Source organism: Hypanus sabinus, chromosome 27 (genome assembly GCF_030144855.1).
Source record: "Hypanus sabinus isolate sHypSab1 chromosome 27, sHypSab1.hap1, whole genome shotgun sequence".
NCBI lineage: Eukaryota > Metazoa > Chordata > Chondrichthyes > Myliobatiformes > Dasyatidae > Hypanus > Hypanus sabinus.
This window is the reverse complement of record NC_082732.1, coordinates 40,181,025-40,204,632: the sequence shown is the minus strand read 5'-3', so window position 1 is coordinate 40,204,632 and position 23,608 is coordinate 40,181,025. Positions and strand designations below refer to the sequence as shown.

General features: G+C 44.6%; 1 protein-coding gene across 1 annotated transcript in view; it reads right to left on the bottom strand.

The window, feature by feature from the left end:
• Window positions 1-719: 719 nt before the first annotated feature.
• Window positions 720-23,608, bottom strand: part of eno1a (enolase 1a, (alpha)) — a 47,398-nt gene continuing 24,509 nt past the window's right edge. Inside the window, exons 4-10 of the mRNA XM_059952294.1 lie at window positions 19,101-19,234; window positions 15,382-15,604; window positions 12,432-12,629; window positions 10,146-10,347; window positions 3,105-3,213; window positions 2,954-3,012; window positions 720-987 (exon numbers count right to left, since the gene is read on the bottom strand). Of these exons, the coding sequence (XP_059808277.1) occupies window positions 918-987; window positions 2,954-3,012; window positions 3,105-3,213; window positions 10,146-10,347; window positions 12,432-12,629; window positions 15,382-15,604; window positions 19,101-19,234 (995 nt within the window). The 3' untranslated portion in view covers window positions 720-917. The remainder of the gene's footprint in view (window positions 988-2,953; window positions 3,013-3,104; window positions 3,214-10,145; window positions 10,348-12,431; window positions 12,630-15,381; window positions 15,605-19,100; window positions 19,235-23,608) is intronic.

Sequence of the window (23,608 nt, the reverse complement as noted above, 5' to 3'; positions counted from 1 at the left end):
ATCCAGAGGAGGTTTGGAAGAATGATTCTGAAATCACTGGGGTTTAGAAGAATGAGGGGAGATCTCATTGAAACCTAAAAAATAGGAAAGGATAACATTCTGGAGGAAATCAGCAGGTCAGGCAGCATCTATGGAAATTAATAAGTACTCAATGTTTTGGACTGAGACCCTTCATCGGGACACAAGAATATTGACTTATCTAGAATATTGAAAGGCCTAGATACAGTGGATGTGGAGAGGATGTTTCCTCTAGTGGGAGAGGACATAGCCTGAGAATAGAACTACTATACAGTATGTCTCTTTAGGACAGAGGAGGAGTTATTTCCTTCACCAGAGGGTGTGGAATTCATCGCCACAGACAGTTGTAGAGATCGATTCATTGGGTATATTGGGTTCTTGATTAATAAAGACATCGGAGGTTATGGGGAGAAGTCAGGGGAATGGGGTTGACAGGGATAGTAAGTTAGCCATGACTGAAAGGAGGAAAGGAGGAGCAGGTGCAAAGGGCTGAGTGGCTTAAATCTGATCCTACGTCTTATGGTCTCAAACCACTCTCTGCCCAGACTGTGGACCTTGGGTTGAATTAAAACAGCATTTTGGTGGTTCATTAATAAAAATGCACATTCTAACAGCTTTCCAAGAATTCATAATAATCCAGATGTTGTTGTGGTCTTGGGGGGGGGGGAATGAATAAAAAAAATCTTTCAGACAAACAGATGTGATGATATAAGCCTTGCATTTATTATCCTCCAGAGCAACCAGCAGATGTCACAGCCTGACTTGTTATCTTTCCTCTGGTACACTGATCATTCCAGCACACCGACCGGGCAAATACAAACAGCAACTCTGCCGCTGCTCAGGAGAAGAAAGTAAAAGCTACTCGAAATGCTGGGCTGACAGCTGAAGACGCACCTGGTTTATTTGCCAAGGGGGTTCCGGAAATTCCTGCCAGCGAAGCAAGCTTTCTGCCCAAGTTCCTCCTCAATTCTGTGGAGAGAAGTTTTAAAACAAGTTATTAACAGTAGTGCAAGAGTCAGCGCAGTCGCCTTACAGCGCCAGAAATCACCGATCAATTCCTGCCACTGCTTGCACGTTCTCTGCAGGACCATGTGGATTTCCTCTGAGTGCTCCCGTTTCCTCCCACACTCTCCAGACACAAGGGTTAGGGTTAGTGAGTTGTGGCCATTCTACATTGGCACCGAAAGCTTGGCAACATTTGCTGGCTGCCCCCATACAATCCTCAACGAGTTGATTTTCCACAAATGATGCTTTTCTCTGTATGTTTAAACAATATCTTCACGTTGTCACGTTTTCAACGTGACAAATCCATAAAGCTGACCTTTATATCTTTAATGTTTCACATCAAGCCCAGGCAAGCCAGCCACCATTGCTCAGACATGCTGGGAAAGTGCTCACACTGTTAAAGACAATTACTACAGATCATCAAGTGGCAATTAGTTAGTAACAGTAAAGCTAGCCATGAAACTATAGGAACAATGTGTCTTGGATTCATAAACACCCTTCATGGAAGGGAATCTGATATCTCCAGTTGTCTGGCCTTCAGACCAATACAATATAATTGACTATCCTCTAAATGTCCATAAGATATAGAAGAATTAGGCCATTCAGCCCATCAAGTCTGCTTCACTATTCCATCATGGGTGATGCGTTTTCCTTCTCAACCCCATTCTCCTGCCTTTTATCTGTAACTTTTGATGCCCTTACTAATCAAGAACCTATCAACCTCTCATTTAAATATATCCAATGACTTGATCTTCACAGCTGTCTGACAACGAATTCCAGATTCGCCACCTCCAGCTGAAGAATTCCTCCTCATTTCCGTTCTAAAGGGACTTCCTTCTATTCTGAGACTGTGTCCATCGGTGCTGGACCCCCCCCCCCCACTATAGAAAACATCCTCTCCATGTCCACTCTGTCTAGGTCTTTCAATATTTTATGGGTTTCAATGAGATTCTCCTTCATTCTTCTAAACTCCAGTGAGTACAGGCCCAGAACCATCGAGCGTTCCTCATATGTTAACCCTTTCATTCCTTTGATCATTCTCATTAACCCCCTGTAGACCCTCTCTAATGCCAGCACATTCTTCCTTAGATATGGGGGCTTGTATTGTGCTGTAGGTTTTCTATGATTCTAAATCCCAAAGTTGTGGGATATTGAGGATGAGTAATAAACATTGGCCTTGCTAACCTCCACTGAATGAATAGTTCAGATGCCCAGTATCAAGTTCAGCAGTGGAGATGTGAGAGGAGTGGGTCAGGAGTTACAAGCCAGTGCCCGTTCAACATCTGTACAAACATCCCTCTTAAGACCAACTCAGTAAGTAAGAGGCATGCCTGGCACAGAAAGATCACAATATTTAACATGGGGAGTATTGAAATACACACACACACAAAAAATCCTCAGGTGATTCATTTATGAAATGGCAAGAGTGATTGTAATGTGGGAAAGAAATTGGACTTTATGTCGTATATCACTACATTACAGTACAGGCCTTTCAGCCCATGATGTTGTACCAACCTTATAACCTACTCTAAGATCAATTTAACTCTTTCCTCCTACATAGCCTCCATTTTGCTTTCAGGCAGGTGCTGGTCTGAGAGTCTCTTACGTCCCTAACGTATCTACCTCTACAGCCATTCCTGGCAGGCTGTTCCACACACTCACCGCTCTTTGTGTTAAAAAAAACCTATCACTGATGACGCTACCAATAGCTTCAGTTTAAAATTATGCCCTCTCACATTAATCATATCTGCTCTGGGAGAAAGGTGCTGGCTGTCCACTCTTACTGAGACAGTAAAATGCAAGTATTAAGGATGAGCAGTAACTTTTGACCTTGTCGGCAGAGCTCACTTCCAATGAGCTGACCATTCAGCCACAGACTGTCTTCACTTTTAAACTAGACCAATAGCCAGTACATTCATCGGTTGTTTACCTCATTAGCTGGTTGTACTTCGCCAAGCGCTCAGATCGGCAAGGTGCCCCGGTTTTAATCTGAAACAGATGAGAAGAGCAGATTTTGTGGATTTTTATACTCGTTTAAAACCCACGGACACATCGGAGGTCGGTGGCTCCCTGTTGCTTACCTGACCGGTGCACAGCCCCACAACCAGGTCTGCGATGAAAGTGTCTTCAGTCTCCCCAGAACGATGACTCACCATCACTCCCCATCCATTGCTCTGGGCCAGTTTGCAACTGAGAAACACGGACAAAGATTTGGGAGGTAAATAACATAGATTTGGGGGGGGGGGGGGAACTCCACTACAATTATTCACTCTAGCACTAACTGTGCAGAACCCCACGAAGAGGTGCAAATGGGCAAGGGAGTGGATCAGGGAAAAAATTATCCTGGAGTTCTGAGGTGGGTTGGGTGTCCAGAGAGTGGAAGCACCTCTGGTGAAGGGGTTTGTTGTGTCATCTCACTCACCTTTGGTCCTCTCTGGACACTCAGCTCTCACCTGTGGCCCCCAAGTAACTGTTTGTATGTAACAGTGGTCATACCCTTGTATACCACTTTGACAGGGGAGGGGAGCCAACAGCCTCATACTCTGCTGAGTTAGGCACACACCTGTCCTAGCATGCTAAGTGTGTATAAGATGATGAGAGGCATTGATCATGTGAATAGTCAGAGGCTTTTTCCCTTGTTATGAATGTACCACAGCTCTGAGGGGCCGAAGGGTGCAGGGTAGCCCCCTCCTTTGTGAGAATCGCAAGAGCATTATTGGGTTGGGTCAGAGGACCCAGGAAATGAGAGAGAGAGACCTGGCCATTGTCTCCTGGAGACAACGTTTGTGGATTGGGGACTATGCTACGTGCAAGCCCTCGGGCAAAGTGGGCTGGTTGAGAGAGAGATTGCATCGTCCCAACCTGATTGACATCTACTACCCTGCGAGTTAAGATAAAAGAGGGGCTATAGGAACAACCCCTCAGACGCACCAGAAGAAACTCTAGTGATCCCGTAATAGCGGGAAGCCATTTGAAGGAAGCCACGTGCGTTCGGTTCCCTTGCCTGGGGGCTGGTGGCTGGTACCACGGAAAACGACTTGGAATTAACAACGGGGAACCAACTCCCCCGGACTCAACGGATTGGCCTCATAAAAGACCAGGGCAAGTTTAAAACCGTCTCTCTTAAACCCAAAGAGCTGCAGCTTGAAAGGACAGTGACTTTTATCTTTCCATCGGACAATACAATATCCCCTAGACAAACGATAGAGCTATTGCTTAATTGATGATTATTATTATACCCATATTTTTAGATTGAGTATTGACGACATATATTATCTGAATGTCTGTATTAATCTTATTTTGTGCCCCTTTATAAATAAAGACTTTTAAAAATAGTACCATCAGACTTCAATGGACCTCTCGATCTTTGCTGGTAAGTGACCCAGTTATGGGGTTCGTAACACCCTGGGCTGAAATGGTTGCCACAAGAGGACACGGGTTTAAGGTGCTGGGGAGTAGGTACAGAGGAGATGTCAGAGGTAAGTTTTTTACTCAGAGAGTGGTGAATGCGTGGAATGGGCTGCTGGCAACGGTGGTGGAGATGGATACAATAGGGTCTTTTAAGAGACTTTTGCATAGGTACATGGAGCTTAGAAAAATAGAGGGCTATGGGTAAGCCTAGTAATTTCTATGGTAGGGACATGTTCGGCACAACTTTGTGGGCTGAAGGGCCTGTATTGTGCTGTAGGTTTTTCTATGTTTCTAAAGTTAGCTCTGGCGGACTGGGTGGATGAGATCTACAGTGAGATCCAACGGCCAAGAGGGCATGACGTCACGGTCATCCATTGCATCCAAGGGGGACCCTAGTGTGTGATGCTTGTGACCACTGGACTTGGACTTCCGAGGTTGAGAGAGTGGACCTGCCCCAGTGTAATGGCGTTACCACTTTCAAAACTCTCCCGCACTGGTGAGACACGATGGGCGACCAACCACACCGGTTCTAAGGTTGGACAAACAAACCAGAAATCATGAATTGAAATCCCACTGACAGCAAATCAGGGAGATTTTTGTCCCAGGAACAAAAATTAAAAAATCTAGATTGTAAAATTCCAAAGTGATTTCCTAGTGTAATTCGGGAAAAGAATGTTTAATGCATAGAACTCCCCCCTCACCCCACCCTCACACACACATATATCACCCTTCTCTCACTTTCTCCCCCACACACACATTTCTCAGTGCCTTGCAATGTTGCCTACAAAGAACATGCTTCAAGGTCATCCGGATATGGAACAGAGATGTACTGCAGCAGGCCCTTCGGCCTTCCAACATTGTATTTAATACGCCACTTAAGGAGGATTTCAGCCCAACACATTGATTGTTTATTCACTTCCACAGATGCTGCCTGACCTGCTGAGTTCCTCCAGCATTTTGTGTGTGCTGCTCTGGGTTTCCAGCATCTGCAGAATCTCTCGTGTTTGTGAGGAATAAAAAGTTGATGTTTTGGGCCAAGAACCTTCATCAGGTCTTGAAAGAATGTCCTAATAAGACCATAAGATATAGGAGCAGAATTAGGCCATTCAGCCCATCGAGTTTCATTGTGACTGATCCAATTTTCAACGAAGAAAGCAGATGAAGACCATGGCATGAAGAGAAAGAGTACAAGCTGGCAGGTGATAGGTGAGACCAGGTGATGGGGAAAGTGAGTGGGTGGGACAAAGTCAGAAGCTGGAAGGTGATAGGTGGATAGGCCTGAAGAAGGAGGAATTTGAAAGGAGAGGAGAGTGGACCATGGGAGAAAGGACAGGACAAGGGGAAATAGAGGGGGATGAGATATGGTCCAGGTGCAGGTCAGTGGAATGAGGCAGAAAAATGGTTCGGCACAGCCAAGAAGGGCCAAAGGGCCTGTTTCTGTGCTGTAATATTCTATGGTTCGATGATGGGCAAGTGAGAAGGAAACCAGAATTGGGAATGGGAAAATAGAGAAAGGGGATGGAGGGAGAAATTACTGTGAGTTAGAGAAATCAATGTTAAAGTTGGAGGCTACCTAGATGGAATACGAGGTGTTGCTTGTCCAGTCTGAGAATGACCTCATTGTGGCAGGAGAGAAGGGCATGGACTGACATCTTGTAATGGGAATGGGATATCAGTCAGTAGCCATTGAGCACCCAGCCTGCAGATACTGATGTAACCAGCAGATGGTGCCAGTGCACACTTCACCCACAGTAAATGCTTGCACAGCCCCTCAGTTCCAGAAACGGACTGGGAAACCAATCCCCCGGTGTGACCAATATATCCCAGTTATATCTATCACTGCCCCACTGCTCATGCAGGCAGCACTGCAATTTATGGAGCGGACAGAGATCTGATAGGCTCCTTCACACACCCAACATCTAATCTGGCTGGCTCCTGCCTGGAGTTTATTTCTAACTTGAGCTGGCTGGGTCAGGCTGCACATAACTTACATTGCAACTTGCCCCGAGATACTGTACATGGGAGCAGCTGAGGCGAGGCTAAGTTGGATAATTCTTCTTCAAGTACTTGGATCGTTTTGAGCTAGTTATGATTACTGGCTGCAATAATTTTAGCCCCACCCTCTTCATCTTTGGTCATTCAGTATGGAGGGAGGGAGGAGGGTGTTCTAGCCAGCTCTTGAAAATGGCTAAGATGGCTATCCGGGGGTCCTGGAGACAGGCAGGGGGGTACTGACCGGCCTCACTGTTCAGGGGGGAATGTTCTGCCTGGATAGTGGTGCAATAAGAACACACAGTGTCCACGGGTAAAATAGAGGTGCTTCGAGACCACTGGGCATCGTGGTGATCCTCGGTGAGAATGGGAATGTGTTCAGTGCAGCACAGAAATGGGCACCTTGGCCCATCTAGTCCAAGCTGAACTATTAATTTCAAACACAAGGAAGTCTGCAGATGCTAAAATCTAAAGCAACACACACAAAATGCCAGAGGAACTCTGCAGGTTAGACAGCGTCTATGGAACAGTGTAAACAGTCAATATTTCGGGCTGAGAACCCTCTTTAGGACTGAGACCTATTCATCTGCTCGGTCCCATTGACCATAGCCCTCCATGTTCCTCCCATCCATTTGCCTATCCAAATTTCTCCCAAATGTTGAAACTGAAACCACGTCCACCACTTCTGCTGGCAGCTCATTCCACTCTCTCACTAGTCTGAGAGAATTATTTCCCCCTCTTGTTCTGCTTCACATTTCACCTTTCACCTGTAACCCATAACCTCTAGTTCTAGTATCACCCCTCAGTGGAAAAAGCCTGCTTGCATTTATCCTATCTATGCCCTTTGTAATTTTGCATACCTCTATCAAATCTCCTCTTAATCTTCTACCCTTTTAGTTGAACTAGTCTGATTTATCTGGTATTTGTTTGTAATATGATTATACTAGGGTTCTGTAATGGTTTGAATTTATAATCAATGTATTTTGGTTTAAAAAAAGTGTTTGAAGGATAAGCACAGGGAGACACGAGACAGGTCAATAGTAACTGTTCAGAGGAATTAACATCAAGCATTTCTTGAACCACACTGAATTGAGGCAAATGGAACAAGCTGCCAATACAGTCAGTTCCTGGTAATTGGCACATTTTATAAACGTATGAGGTTCTGCAGAGGCTGGAAATTCAGAGCAACACACACAAAATGCTGGAGGAACTCAGCAGGCCAGGCAGCATCTATGGAAATGAATAAACAGTTAACATTTAGAGATGAGACCCTTCTTCAGGACTGAAAAGGAAGAGGAAAGATGCCAGAAAAAATGTGGGGGAGGGGATGGAGGCCTAGCTAGAAAATGGTAGGAGAGGAGAGTGGACCATGCCTAAAAAAAAAAGGCGGTGTCCATCATTAAAGACCCCCATCACCCAGGACATATCCTCCCCTCATTGCTACCATGAGGGAGGTAGTACAGGAGCCTGAAGACACACACAATGATAATTTTGCTGTAATTTACAGTTTTTATTATGTATTGCAATGTACTGCTGCCACAAAACCACACATTTCATGACATATGCCAGTGATATTAAACCTGATTCTGCTGGGAGAAAGAGAAGTGACGGGCAGGTGAAGAGAAAAGGTAAGAGGCCAGATTGAGGAGTAGAGGAAGAGGGAGAGAAAAAGAATTGCCAGAAGGGGAAACTGATGCTCATGATATCAGGTTGGAGGCGACTAAGACGGAATATGAGGTGTTGCTCCTCGTTGTGGCAAAGGAGGGAGCTGTGGACCGGCACGTCGGAACGGGGATGGGGATAGGAATTAAAACAGACGACCACTGGGAAACTCCACTCTTGGTGGACGGAGCGAAGGTGCTTGATGAAGTGATTCCCCAATTTATATCAGAGTAGAGGAGGTCACCAGAGTACTGAAATTCTGGGAAGCATTTCCCCAGAATGCATCTCAATTATAGTTAATTATTAAAGCCATTGAGAGACAGAGTTTAGCATCAACGCTCTACAGCTCCAGCAGTCAGGGTTCAATTCCCACCACTGTCTGGACACTCTCCTCGTGATGTTGTGGGGTTCCTCCAGGTGCTCCTGTTTCCTCACACTTTCTAAAGACACTTTAGTTAAGGTTACAGTAAGTGATGGATATGCTATGCTGGCCCCATACATTGGAAAGGAAGAGGACCGGAGCAGGAGTAAAGGTGTGGGGAGGGAAAGGAGTGCATACTAGAAGGCGAAAGGTGAGATTAGCTGAGTAGAAGGTGGGTGCGGCAGGCTGAAGTAGGAAGCCAAGAGATGATAGGTTAGGACAAGGACATTGTGGACATCATATGTTGGCGCTGGAAGCATGGCGACAATTTTGGACTGCCCGCAGCACATCCTCAGACTGTGTTGGTCATTGACACAAAGGTGGCATTTCACTCTATGTTTCAATGTGCTGTACATGTGACAAATAAAGCTCATCTAACCTTAACTCTTGGATAATTTTGCACTGATATAGTTCACAAGGTACACTTGCAAACCATTGACAGGCTCCACAAACTCGTTTTGATGTTGGGTCGCACACCTGACACACGAACTGTTTTTCTTTCCACAGATGCTGCCAGAGCATTTCTAACACAGACCATGGAACAGTATAGGTCCTTCAGCTCATGGCATTGTGCCAACCTTCGAACCTACTCCACAATCAATCTAACCCTTCCATCCTACACAGCTCATGACCCTCCAGTGTCCTTTCATCCCTGTATCAGTCTAAGAGCTTCTTAAATATCCCTAATGAATCTGCCTCAACCACCACCCTAGCAGTGCCAGGCACCCACCATTCTGTGTAAAAAAAATCATCTCCAACATCTTCCCTAAACACTCCTGCACTCATCTTGAATGGATGTGCTTTGGCATTAACCACTGCTGTCCTGGGAAAAGACTTCACTCTATCTGTGCCTCTGATACACCTTATAAATCTCAGTCTCATCCTGCTTCACGTGTGCTCTTTATTTCACAATTTCCAGCATCTGCAGATTTTTAATCCATAACCTGCTTGGTGGTAGGTGAGCCAGGAACAAGAGGGTGTCGGTTTGAGGTGAGAAGGGAAAGATTTAGAGGGGACGTGTGGGGAAGGTTCTCCGGTGGAACAGGCAGTATAATCTCAACATTTGAAAGATACCTGATCAGGTTCATGGATGGGAAAGGTTTAGAGAGATATGGGCCAAATGCAAGCAAATGGTACACCACGTCACTCGTAAATAGGTCATTCACTTCTCTCAGTTCCTCCATCTGTATCCTATCTGCTCCCAGGATGAGGCTTCCTGTTCAAGAACATCTGAGATGTCCTCCTTCTTCAAAGGACAGAGTTCCTCTTCCTCCACCATTGAGGCTGCCCTCACTCACCGTTCTGGCCTTTTCCCCTCTCCTCCCCAGTCCTGATGAAAGTCTCAACCCGAAACATTAACTTCCCCTCCACAGATGCTGCCTGACGTGTTGAGTTCCTCCAGCATTTTGCGTGTGTTACTCTGGATTTCCAGCACCTGCAGAATCTTTTGAGATTAAGTCCTAATCCATTTGGCCTTTCCCTACAACCCAGGTCCTCAAGTCCCGGAGACATGCTTGTAAATTTTCTCTGCACTCTTCCAATCTTATTTACATCTTTTAGGCAACCAGAACTGCACATAATACTTCGAGTTAGGCCTCACTAGTGCGTGATACGGCTTCAACAAAGGCAGACTCACGCTTGGACAGACTCTGTGACAGTCCCGATCTGGTTCAGCTTCAGCAGCAGACAGTTGCAAGCCTTCTCCTGCACTGCCCGGGCAATGCGCTTGGGGTTTGTCACAGTCAGATCATCGCCAACCACTTGGATATTCGTGTTTGCTGTAAACTTCTTCCAGGCTTCCCAGTCATCCTGGTCAAAAGGATCCTCGATGGAGACAACTGGAAGGATGAACAAGAAGAAAATGTTTGGAGTTTTATGAGATATTCTGGGACCCTTACCTAAGAAAGGAAAGTGTCCAGAAGAGGTTCGTGAGAATGATCCCAGAATGAAACGGCTAATGTTTGAGGAGTGCTTGTTGGCTCTGGGCCTGTACTCACTGAAGTTTAGAAAAATGAAGGGAGGTTCTCATTGAAATCTGTTGAATATTGAAAGGCCCAGATAGAGTGGATGTGAAGAGCATGTCTCCTATCGCCAGGCCCAGAGGGCACAGCCTCAGAAAGGACGGAAGTCCCCTTGGAACAGAGATGAGGAGGAATTTCTTCAGCCAGAGGGTGGTGAATCTGTGGAGGTCACTGCCACAGGAGGCTGTGGAGGCCAAGTCATTGGGTATACTTAAAACAGAGGATGATAGATTCTTGATTAGTCAGGGCATCAGAGATTACAGGGAGAAGGCAGGAGTGGGATAACAAATTAGTCACGATGGAATGGTGGAGCAGATTCAATGGGCCAAATGGCCTAATTTTGCTCCTTGTCTCATGGCCTTACAAAGTGGGTTAGGGTAGGGTTAGTAAACTCAGTGGGCCATTGCATCTGTCTCTGTCTACCACTCCACTGGGGTAATTTAACTCTGCACTGTTCAAGCTGAAACATATCCAGAGTTATCTTCAGCATTTCTCATGTTACTGTGTCCTGTGGTTCAACCTCCCCGGGTGCCCCCTCCCCCTTCAGCACTTTAATCAATCAACATGACTCAAGCTAGGTGATCATGTTTTCTGTCAGTTATGCAATCCAGCAAACAAAATTTCCCCCTGCCTATACCTGCTGGCTACAGTGATTGCATGGTGATTCTAATCTACAGAGAAAAGATTTTTGATTGTTCAAAAACATTCAGATTAGAGCTATTGCTCACAGTTGATATACATCCAGTGGCCACTGAGTACATGTTCATGGTCTGCTGCTGTTGAAGCCCATCCGTTTCAAGGTTTGACGTGTTGTGCGTTCAGAGATGTTCTTCTGCACACCACTGTTGTAACGTGTGGTTATTTGATCTACTGTCACCTTCCTGTCAGCTTGACCCAGTCTGGCCACTCCCCTCTGACCTCTCTCATTAACAAGGCCTGTTCACTCACAGAACTGATGCTCACTGGATGTTGCAAACATGAGGAAATCTGCAGATGCTGGAAATTCAAACAATACACACAAAATGCTGGTGGAACACAGCAGGCCAGGCAGCATCTATAAGGAGAAGCACTGTCGACGTTTCGGGCTGAGACCTGACGAAGGGTCTCAGCCCGAAACGTCGACAGTGCTTCTCCTTATAGATGCTGCCTGGCCTGCTGCGTTCCACCAGCATTTTGTGTGTGTTGTTGCTCACTGGATGTTTTTTGTTTCTCGCACCATTCTCTCCAAACTCTAGAGACTGTTGTACGTGAAAATCCCAGATCAGCAGTTTCTGAGATACTCAAACCACCCCATCGTGCACAAACAATCAGTCCACTGTTAAAGTCACTTAGATCACATTCTAAGTTCAAAGTAAATATATCCAAGACTTTTTGCACAGTACTGTATGTACTTAGATAATAATTTTACTTTAGAACTTTGATTTGGGGGCAGCATGGTAGCGTAGCGGTAATTGTAACACTATTACAGAATTAATGTCCCAGGTTCAATTCCACCACAGTCTGTGTATATATAAATGTATTGTTGGTGCCAGATGGGGTGGTTTGAGTATCTCAGAAACTGCTCATCTCCTGGGATTTTCACGCACAATGGTCTCTAGAGTTTACAGAGAATGGTGCGTAAAACAGAAAACATTCAGTGAGCAGCAGTTCTGTTGTCAAAGATGCTTGTTAATGAGAGAGGTCAGAGGAGAACGGTCAGACTGGTTCAAGCTGCCAGGAAGGCAACAGTAACTCAAAAGCCACATGCTACAAAAGTGATGTGCAGAAAAGCATCTCTGAATGCTCAACACGTCAAACCTTGAAGTGGACGGGCTATAGCAGAACACCACGAACATACACTCAGTGGCCATTTATTAGGTACAGGAGGTAACGCTCTGGGAATTATTGGGGTACTTTCTTACCAGGGTAATACGTTGTGAAATTTGTGTACATTTCGATGAGTTTTTCATAGCTAACATTCCTTTCAGGATTAGGTGGTGATTTGAAATCCAGGTCGTACTTCCCATCACGGAAGAATTCAGATGCTGCTATATCCATGCCGATCACTACCTTGTCCGAGTAGCCAGCCTTGTCAATTGCTGTCCTCAACAGTTCCAAAGCTGAAAGAGAACAGTCAAAACGCAAGTTGCCATACTCTTACTGGGGAAATACTTGACTTAGGGAAGTCACAACTGGGTTGGGGAGCTAAAAAAAAACCTGTCTAAGGGAGAGGAGAGACAGTTGCAATTTCTAATCCTAGTCTCGTTCACAAGGAGCCCTGCCACAAGAAGGCAGTATCCATGTCATGCTCTCTTCTCTCTGCCGCTATTAGGATGGAGGTACAGGAGCTCTAGGTCACACGCCACCAGGTTCAGCAACAGTTATTATACTTCAACCACCAGGCTTCCAAACCAGAGGAATAACTTCACTCACCTCAGCACTGAACTGATTCCACAACCAATGGACTCTCTTTTAAGAACTCTACAACTCATGATCTGAGTACTATTTATGTACCTATTTATCTATTATTATCTTCATATTTGCATCTTTCATCTTTTGCACATACACAGTGTGTCATTGTTTCTATGTAGTTTTTCATTAATTTTGTTGTATTTCTCTCTCTGTTCTGTAAATGCCTTCAATGAAATGAATCTCAAGGTACTATCTGGTGACAAAACGTACTTCGATTTAAAAAAAACTTACTTTGAACTAACTTACAATCTCCACTGGAAATGCCTTTTCATTGAAGGTAATCAAATAAGCCTGCCTGAAATGCTGGTGATGTGTCTTGTTCCCTTCGCGTAGGCAAACTGTCAGCCACACCTGCTGGTCTACAATTGGGGAGGGAGGTTAAGGCAAGAAAATCGGCTTTTCAGGACAGAGGTGTGTGGAATTTTATCCTGACCTGGGCAAATATTCAGAATTCTCTGTCCAAGGAGAGTAGTCAATATGTGTAGAGAAGCTTCAAGCTGGACATAGGTTTGGAAGTGAATCAATGGATTTTGTTTTGTGCAGGAAAATGGCACCGAGACAACAGATCAGCCATCCAAACGAATGGGAAAGCAGTAGATCTTTTATTACTGCCACCTTTAATCAGTTTCCAAAATTGTCAAGACACTATTTTCAAGGTTAGAACATTGCAAAACTGTTTACAAATGGCAAGTCTGATTCGAGTCTTTGCCACATTACTTGAGAAGAAAAACAGACTGTATCCACCCATCATTGCATTTGCATTGTTCTATAAACTGGAATCTAATGGAAACTGCCAATCCAAAAAAATTACTTTAGGTGAATAATTCTTTACTGAAATCCTTTAATGAATTGCATTTCCACACACTTTAACACAAGCCTGTGAAGGGCTGCAACAAGAGGTCACAGTAATCCAAAGCTGGAAAGCAAAGCTTATCGTTCATTGCTGGTGAGAGCTCAAGAAATTGCCGATAATATTGCTGTTTGGTGGAGGAGTATGCACCCAGGATACAAAATCAAAACCAGAACTTTAAGGAACTGTTCTACATGGACAAGATTCAGTCAGTTAATGCTGCTAAAGCCCAAGATAGCTTAGCACCGCAGTAGTGTAGTGGTTAGAGGGAAGCGATTGCAGACTGGGGTGTGCTGTGGTTTGAAGTTCAATTTGGGTGCCTTCCCTGCCCCCATATTTTACTCCAATCATCTTAAAATTATACCCCCATGTTTTAGCCATTTTCACCCCAGGAATATATCTCTGGCTATCCATTTCATCTGTGCTTCTAATCATTTTATACATCTCGATCAGTCACCTCTCATCCTCCTTTGCTCCAAAGAGAAAAGTCCAACCTCACTCAACCGTTCCCCGTAAAATGTGCTCTCGAATCCAGGCAGCATCCTGGTAAATCTCCTCTGCACCCTCTCTAATCCAGGCAGCATCCCGGTGAATCTCCTCTGCACCCTCTCTAATCCAGGCAGCATCCTGGTAAATCTCCTCTGCACCCTCTCTAATCCAGACAACATCCTGGTGAATCTCCTCTGCACCCTCTCTAATTCAGACAACATCCTGGTGAATCTCCTCTGCACCCTCTCTAATCCAGGCAGCATCCTGGTAAATCTCCTCTGCACCCTCTCTAATCCAGGCAGCATCCTGGTAAATCTCCTCTGCACCCTCTCTAATCCAGGCAGCATCCTGGTAAATCTCCTCTGCACCCTCTCTAATCCGGGCAGCATCCTGGTGAATCTCCTCTGCACCCTCTCTAATCCAGGCAGCATCCCGGTAAATCTCCTCTGCACCCTCTCTAATCCAGGCAGCATCCTGGTGAATCTCCTCTGCACCCTCTCTAATCCAGGCAGCATCCCGGTAAATCTCCTCTGCACCCTCTCTAATCCAGGCAGCATCCTGGTAAATCTCCTCTGCACCCTCTCTAATCCAGGCAGCATCCCGGTAAATCTCCTCTGCACCCTCTCTAATCCAGGCAGCATCCCGGTAAATCTCCTCTGCACCCTCTCTAATCCAGGCAGCATCCTGGTGAATCTCCTCTGCACCCTCTCTAATCCAGGCAGCATCCTGGTGAATCTCCTCTGCACCCTCTCTAATCCAGGCAGCATCCTGGTGAATCTCCTCTGCACCCTCTCTAATCCAGGCAGCATCCTGGTAAATCTCCTCTTCATCCTCGCTAAAGCTCCCACATCCTTCCTATAACGAGGCACAACATTCCAAGTGTGGTCTAACAGGGTTTTATAAATCTGCAACATAGCCTCATGGGTTTTGAGTTATTGTAAACCAACATACCGTACATCCATGGAATGGATCCCAAGATCCTGCTGATCTCACACACTCACCCCCCCCCCACCCCCCACCCAAGAACTCGTATGGCCACCTTGGTATTTCAAATTTCCCACCTTCTTTGTTTTCCAGAATGTTTGGCGCAAATCCACCTTCATCACCAACGTTGATGGCGTCTTGCCCGTACTTGCCCTTGATGACGTTCTTCAGGTTGTGGTACACCTCAGCACCAATGCGCATTGCCTCCCTGAAGTTGGCAGCACCGACTGGCAAGATCATGAACTCTTGCATGGCCAACTTATTCCCAGCATGAGAACCACCATTGATCACATTAAATGCCTGGAGAGGTGATCACAAAAAAAGCTCTAATAGGTGGTAGCAGGTTAACGGGCGTGGATAACTTCACTCCTGTCGACTCTGAACCGATTCCACAATCTACAAATGCACTTTCAAGGACTCTACAACTCCCACTCTCAGTATTTACTCATTTTTTATTTGCACATTTTGTCTTCTTCTGTACATTGTTCTTCATAAATTCTATTGTAATTCTTTATTTTCCCGTAAATGCCTCCAAGAAAATCTCAAGGTTGCATTTGCTTCTGGGATAATAAATTTACCATGAATCCCAAGATATGGTCAATATTGCAAGCTGCCAGATTTGATGGGAAACAAAATCTGCCCCCCACTTACTCCACGCTTTTGCCTCTCTTTGCTTACTTTCTCTGGGGAAAAATTGCACTGAACGGGGGGAACCGAAGGACAACAAACCTATGATTTCCAAAATTGGGATTTACCTCCTGAACCACATTTTTTTTAAACCTTTATTTGTCACATTTACAGTGAAACACAGACTGAAATGTGCCATTTGCATCCAACACAGTCCGATGAGGTGCTGGGGGCAGCCTGCAAGATCAACACGCTTTTCGAGTCAACAGCCTGCTAACCCCAACAGTTTTGGAATGTGGGAGGAAACTGGAACCCTCGGGAAAAAACTCATACAGTCATGGTGAGAAGGTACAAACTTTACAGACCTCGGTGGGAACTGAACCCTGATCGTTGCTGCAGTAAAGCATTAGGTTAACCTCAATGTTACAGTACCAATTGCATTCACCACTATAATAGGTATTGGGATGGGACTGGCTTAGATCCCAGCCCCACCGTGGCCCAGGTGAGAAGGTTATACTTGTTGTTTGAAATGTGGCTCCTACTGCCCCTAACGTTGCTACAATCTATGTCAGTGGCTCAAAGACAAATGGAAAGTTCCATCCACTCACGTGTAAAGTACAGAGCAAACCCCAGCCCCTCCCCAAATAAACATCTGAGGACATTGTATTGGGGCTGACCCGAACACTGCGGGTGCCGCTACAGCTAGTGCAGTTTATTTTGTATTTCTTTTCTAACTAAGTTACCTTATGAATCTCATCTTCAGCTTCTTGAGCATCGCACACCCCAGAGTGAGCTATGTGCATCGCCTTTCCTCCCTTTGTGAAATAGTGTTCAGCTAAAACTAGCTCGACTAGTGTTCAACCGTTCTGTTCGCCTGATCATAGGAAGGATTTTGAAACGAGGGCAGAGGATGTTTACCAGGATGCTGCCTGGTTTAGACAGCATGTCTTATGAAGATTGGTTTGGGCTTTCCTCTTTCGAGAGGAGGATAAGAAGAGTCTTGAAAGAGGTGTACAAAGTGATGAGGCATCGATCAAGTAGGCAGCCAGGCTTTTGCTCAGGGTGGAAATGGCAAATACAAGGGTGGCATAATTTTCAGGTCTATAGAGTTCATAGACTTGTAGAGGATGGTTGGAGTAAAGGGGGGATGTCGGAGGTAAATTCTGTACACAGAGAGTGGTAGATGCGTGGAACACCCTGCCAGTGGTGGTGGTAGAGGCAGATATTTCAGGGGCATTTAAGAGACTCTTAGGGACATGGATGAAAAAAAGTGGAGGGGCATTAGGGAGGGAAGGGTTAGATTGATCTCGGAGTAGATTAAAGGGCCTGTACTGTGCTGTACAGTTCTATGTTAAAGAGATCAGAATGCTATTGTTTTGTACTTTTAATGTTGGTGACCCACTCTTCTCCCACAAGTAACCTCACAACCCAAGTCTAATGTCAACCTGCATTATGAACACTAGCAGAATACCATAGCCCCTTATACCTCATTCAATGGGAATGCTGCACATTTAAAACACAAGACAATTACTCCAAAGAACCCTCAATTATTCTCCAACCCTGATGAAGGGTCTCAGCCCCAAATCATCAACTGTTCATTCCCTTTCACAGATGCTGCCTGGCCTGCTGAGTTCCTCCAGCATTTTGTATACATTGCTCAAGATTTCCAGCACCTGCAGAATTTCTTATGTCTAAAATTAAATCCTTTGCTTATTTGTTCCGAATCGGACTTGATTCTGTGGTGTCCATGAATTTCTCTCAAGTGGTGTGAAGGGGACAAAGCGAATAGAGAACATGCCTTTTAACCCCGTCCTCAAATCAAGTGCATCGACGACCCCTAATCACATGCGAGTTGATTCAAAGTTAATTTTGGAAAAGGGAGATCATATTTGATGACAGATAGGAACAATTTGAAACACTAATTGAAACAGTAGTCGTTGTTTACTTTAGTCCGTGTAAGTAAGTGCCCAAGTAGGATGCAAGCAGATTTGACAAAGACCTCTGAGACTCCCCAACACATTAATGAGCTGCAGCAGTGGGGATATGTAACATTAGACAAGATCTGGAGTCCTCAACAGGTCAATACTTAGTAGCAATGGTATTGACTCCTTTCAGCAGAGCACAAAGGAAATAGGATATTGATAAATGATTAAGCAAAATGAAATCCAAATGCCATGCTCAGCAAATTACTTTTATAAAAGCCTATTCATTGACTGAAGTCACCGGCAGGGTCATAGGTCACTATCCGTTCCCTACCTATTCCCCACCACTGAGAGACAGTTCAACATCAAGTCAGACTATGGACTTTGAAACAACAAAATTACTAAGTTCAAAGTAAACTTATTATCAAAGCATGTCACCTTCAGATTAATTTTCTTGCAGGCATCTACAGTAAAACAAAGAAATCGAGTAGAATCGATGAAAAACTACACACAAAAACTAGCAAACACCCAGTGAGCAAAAGACAAATTGAGCCAATAAATCAATAATATTCATTTATTTTTTTTATTTGCACAGTTCAGAAGCACCGAAAGGCTCTTCTGCAGCTTTGATGGATGTCAACTTGCTGTTGGGACTTGGTGGGACTCACTGTTATGGGTCCATGACCAGGGAGCCCAACCACCATGTCACAGTTTGGCAATGGGGCCTGTAGAACACAGAAAAGTGCAGACCCTTTGGGCCACAATGTTGCACTGACCTACATAAACATACCCCATGATCAATCAGTACAGTAGTGTAGTGGCTAGCGTAATGCTATTACAAGGCATTGGGACTGTATTAGCCATTTCCACCCTGGGAAAAAAGTCTCTGGCCTTCCACTAAATATATCCCTCTTAGCATCTTATATATCCACGTCAAGCTTCCCCTTGTCCTCTTTTGCTCTAAAGAGAAAAGCCCTTGCTTTTGGAGGATGGGGTTACATTGATCGTGGAGTAGGTTAAAAGTTGGCACAACGCTGTGGGCAAAAGGGTCTGTTCCAGGTTCATCTCATCCTCTACCAGTCCCAACAGCATGTTCCAGGCATCTACCAATCTCTTAAAATAAAATTACCTTGCAAATCTCTTAAATTGCAAGTCCCAGCACCACACCTCCCCCCCACCCCCAGCCAAACTGATATCTGTGCCTTTCCATCAGGATACATCGTCTAACTGTCCTAGTTGAAACTCACCGGCACAGGCAGGATCACCTGTGTGTTGCCCGCAAGTTGGGAAATGTGCCGATAGAGGGGGATGCGTTTCTCTGCTGCACCAGCCTTGCACACAGCCAGTGAAATGCCCAGAATGGCGTTGGCACCAAATTTAGCTTAAAATAAACACAAGGCACATTATCAAAAATGAAATAAACCAGCTTGTATAATTTCAACAGTGTGCATGTACAATGACTTGGGTTCAATCCTGGGCTGTGTACAGAAAGCAGCCCAGATTGAAATGTGACTGTCCATTTCCTTCCATAGATTCCAGGAGGTCTGATGCGGGTAGGGCGGGGCAGGGGGGGGGATGGACTTTGTCGAGCCATCACAACTGGCAGGATTCCCCAGTGGCCATCTATTTAAATTCTACTCCACATTCCCATTCTGACATGTCAGTCCATGTCTCCTCTCATGCCACAATGAGGGCACTCCCAGGTTGGAAGAGCAGCACCTCATTCTGTTTGGGTACCCTCCAACTTGAACATCAATTCCTCTAACATCCAGTAACTTATTCCCCCCCTCACTATTTTACCCTTCCCCATTGTCTCCCCTCTCACCCCTGATCTTCTACTCACCTGCCTATCAATGCCTCTGGTGCCCCTTCTCCTTCCCTTTCTCCCATGGTCCACTCTCCTCTCCTATCAGATTCCTGCTGCAATCCTTTCCACCTATCACCTCCCAACTTCTTATTTCATCCTCCGTCTCTCCACATTCCCCCTCAGCTGGCCTAACTTATTACCTGCCTCACCCCCATCTTTTAATTCTGGCTTCTTCCCCCTTCCTTTCCAGTCCTGATGAAAGGGCTCAGCCTGAAACTTCGACTCTTTATTCCTCCCTATGGATGCTGCCTGACCTGTTGAGATTTTGTGTAGCTACCTTCTTCTGTTGAAATTCGGTTTCAAGGTTAAAATGAAACTCGAGTCTGTTCAAACTATCACTCGCAACTGCTGGTTCCACCTGCATCTCATTGCGCAAAAGGGGGAAGATCAGCTCGTAGGAGGTAAATCCTATGCTCAGGTCAGCTGTTACCCGGCAGAGAGGAGAGCAGTTCATTCTCGGAAAGTTGGAAGGCTTTGGTCCTGTACTTGCCGGAATTCAGATCTCATCGAAACCTACAAATATCGAAAGATCAAAATACAGTGGATGTGGAGAAGATGTCTCCAGCAATGGGGGAGGCTAGCACCAGAGCACACAGCCTCAGAGTAGAAGGACATCTCTTTAGACAGAGATGAGGAGAAATTTCTTTAGCCAGAGGGTGGTGAATCTGTGGAATTCTTTGCCACAGACAGCTGCAGAGACCAAGACACTGGGTATATCTGAAGTGGAGGCTGATAGGCTTTTGATTAGTATAAGTGTCAAAGATAATGGTGGTTTGAGGGGATAAATAAATTAGCCATGGATGGAATAGTGGAGCAGGTTTGATGGGCCAGATGGACTAAATATGCTCCTCCAGCTTATAGTTTTATGAAGTTCCAATTTAGGAATGGGATGGACATTGTCAGTAACTGGTAGAAGCTGGATATACAATGACCAAAGGTCCTGACCTGAAACATCATCAGTTTGTTCCTCTCCACAGATGCTGCTTAACCCACTGAGTTCTTCCAGCAGTTTGACTTTTGCTAATTATTAAGGGTTTACTGGTTTAGCAAAGGAAGTCCTGAATTTGTCAGGTATATTTAAAACTACTGTACATATCACTTTACTCATGGCAAGTATCGGGATCCTCAATACCAATAAGCAAGCAGGCTTGGCTTCCATCACCCTTAACTTTGTCACCAGGAGCCTATGTGAATTTCCAAGACTGTTTCCAGTTTATAATGCTCTTCCAAAGCAAGAAGGAAATGACCAGATTTGACCATCACATCAGTATTTTAACCCACCGTGAATGTTGTTTTTTGCTCTTGAAGCATTGTTCAGATACTACCTGGATAGTTCAAGGATCAGCTTTATTCACATATACATTTACATGTGTTAGGAATTTGCTGTGGTGTGTTGGTCAGGGTGCAACATGCAACAAAAACCAACATTCAACTATTATAAAGGATAAAGAATTAGATAAAAATAGTTTGAAGTATGGATATGGAATACAATGCACATAAATATATAAAGATCAGCATGCAATTATAATGTAAACAACATTATAAAAAGTAGTTTGAACTGTTTACAATGCAGTGCCTGAATTGGTGGTATGAGTGGAGGATAACTAGATCCGGAAGCAATTCGGAAGGGACAGGATACATACATCCCAAAGAGGAAGAAGTTATCAAGAGGAAAGATGACACAATTATGTCCAACAAGAGAAATCAAAGCCAACATAAAAGCCAAAGAGAGGGCATACAATAGAACAAAAATTAGTGGGAAGTTAGAGGACTGGGAAGCTTTTAAAACCAACAGAAGGCAACGAAAAATATCATTAAGGTAAAGATGGAACATGAAAACAAGTTAGCCAATAGTATCAAAGAGGATACCAACAGTTTCTTCAGATATATAAAGTGTAAAAGAGAAGCAAGAATGGATATTGTACGGCTGGAAAAACAATGCTAGAGAGGTAGTAATGGCAGACAAAATGAATAAGTATTTAGCATGTCTTCACTGTGAAAGACATGAGCACTGTGGTGGAAGTTCCAGGTGTCAGGGGTCATGAAGTGAGTGAAGTTACCATTACTAGAGAGAAGGTTCTTGGGAAACTGGAAGGTCTGAAGGTTGATGAGTCACCTGGACCAGATGGTGTACACTCCAGGGTTCTGAAAGAGGTGGCTGAAAAGATTGTGGAGGCATTAGTAATGATAATCCAAGAATCACTAGACTCTGGAATGGTTCTGGAAGACCGGAAAAGTGCAAATGTCACTCCACTCTTCAAGAAGGGAGAGAGGCAGAAGAAAGGAAACTACCTGTAGACCAGCTAGTCTGACCTCAGTGGTTGGGAAAATGTTGGAGTCAATTATTAAGGATGTGGTCTCAGGCACACAATAAAACAGGCTGTAGTCAGCATGGGTTCCTCAAGGAAAAATCTGTTGAAATTCTTTGAAGAAATAACAAGTAGGAGAGTCAAAAGAGAATCAGGTGGTATTGTGGACTTGGATTTTCAGAAGGCCTTTGACAAGGTGCCAGACATGAGGCTGCTTAACAAGCTATGATTCTCGCATGGATAAAGCAGTGGCTGATTGGCAGTAGGCAAAGCGTAACAATAAAGGGAGCCTTTTCTGGTTGGCTGCCGATGTCTTGTGGTGTTCCACAAGGGTCTGTGTTGGGGCCGATTCTTTTTACGTTTTTTTACGTCAATTATTTTGACAATGGAATTGATTACTTTGTTGCAAAATTTGCAGACGATTGGAAGATAGATGGTGGGGAAAGTAGTTTTGAGGAAATAGAGAGGCTATAGAAAGACAGACAGATCAGGAGAATGGACAAAGAATGGCAGATGGAACAGTGTCAGGAAGTGTGCGTCGTGCACTTTGGTAAAAGAAATGAAATGGTTAACTATTTTCTAAATGGAGAGGAAATACAAAAATCCAAGGTGCAAAGGGACTTGGGAGTCTTTGTGCAGGATTCCCTAAAGGTTAATTTGCAGGTTGAGTCTGTGGTGAGGAAGGTAAATGCAATGTTAGCATTCATTTCAAGAGAACTGGAATATAAAAGCAGGGATGTAATACTGAGAAATTATAAAGCACTGGTAAGGCCCCACATGGAGTATTGTGTGCACTTTTGGACCCCTCATCTTAGAAAGGATGTGCTGAAACTGGAGAAGGTTTGAAAAGAGTTTCAGGAAAAAATGATTCCAGGATTGAATGGTTTGTCATAAGAACAGGGTTTGTTGGTTCAGGGCCTGTATTCTCCAGAATTCAGAAGAGTGAGGGGTGACCTCATTGACCTATCGAATGGTGAAAGATCCTGATGGAGTGGATGTTTCTTATGATTGAAGCATCTGAGACCAGAGGGGACAGCCTCAGAATAGAGGGGCATCCTTTTAGAACGGAGATGAGGAGGAATTTCTTTAGCTGAAGGGTGGTGACTCTGTGGAATTCTTTGCCACAGGCAGCTGTAGAGGCCAAGTCTTTATGTATTTTTAAGGCAGAGGTTGACAGATTTTTGATTAGTTAGGGCACAAAGGGATACTGGGGAAGGTAGATTGGGGCTAAGAGGAAAATTGAATAAGCCACAATAAAATGGTGGAGCAGACTCAGTGGAGCAAATGGCCTAATTCTGCTCCTGTATTTTATGGTCTTATTGCCCAGGGAAGACTTTTAAAAAGGTGTTAAGTTTTTGTTTTAATAAAAATCTTTCTTGGGTTTGAGGTGTAGCGAGCCTTCAGGATTCCCAGTAATATCAGATTTCATTAAGGGGAAAACAAAATTGATTTGGCTTACGCAGTGAACAACACTAGAGCCAGTAGACCTTTTGCTCCCAAGTTTAGTTGGAAGAAACCATCTCAGAGCAGGCTTTAACCACCAAGGATGGGTGAGACTGGAACTATAGGTCATGGGTTA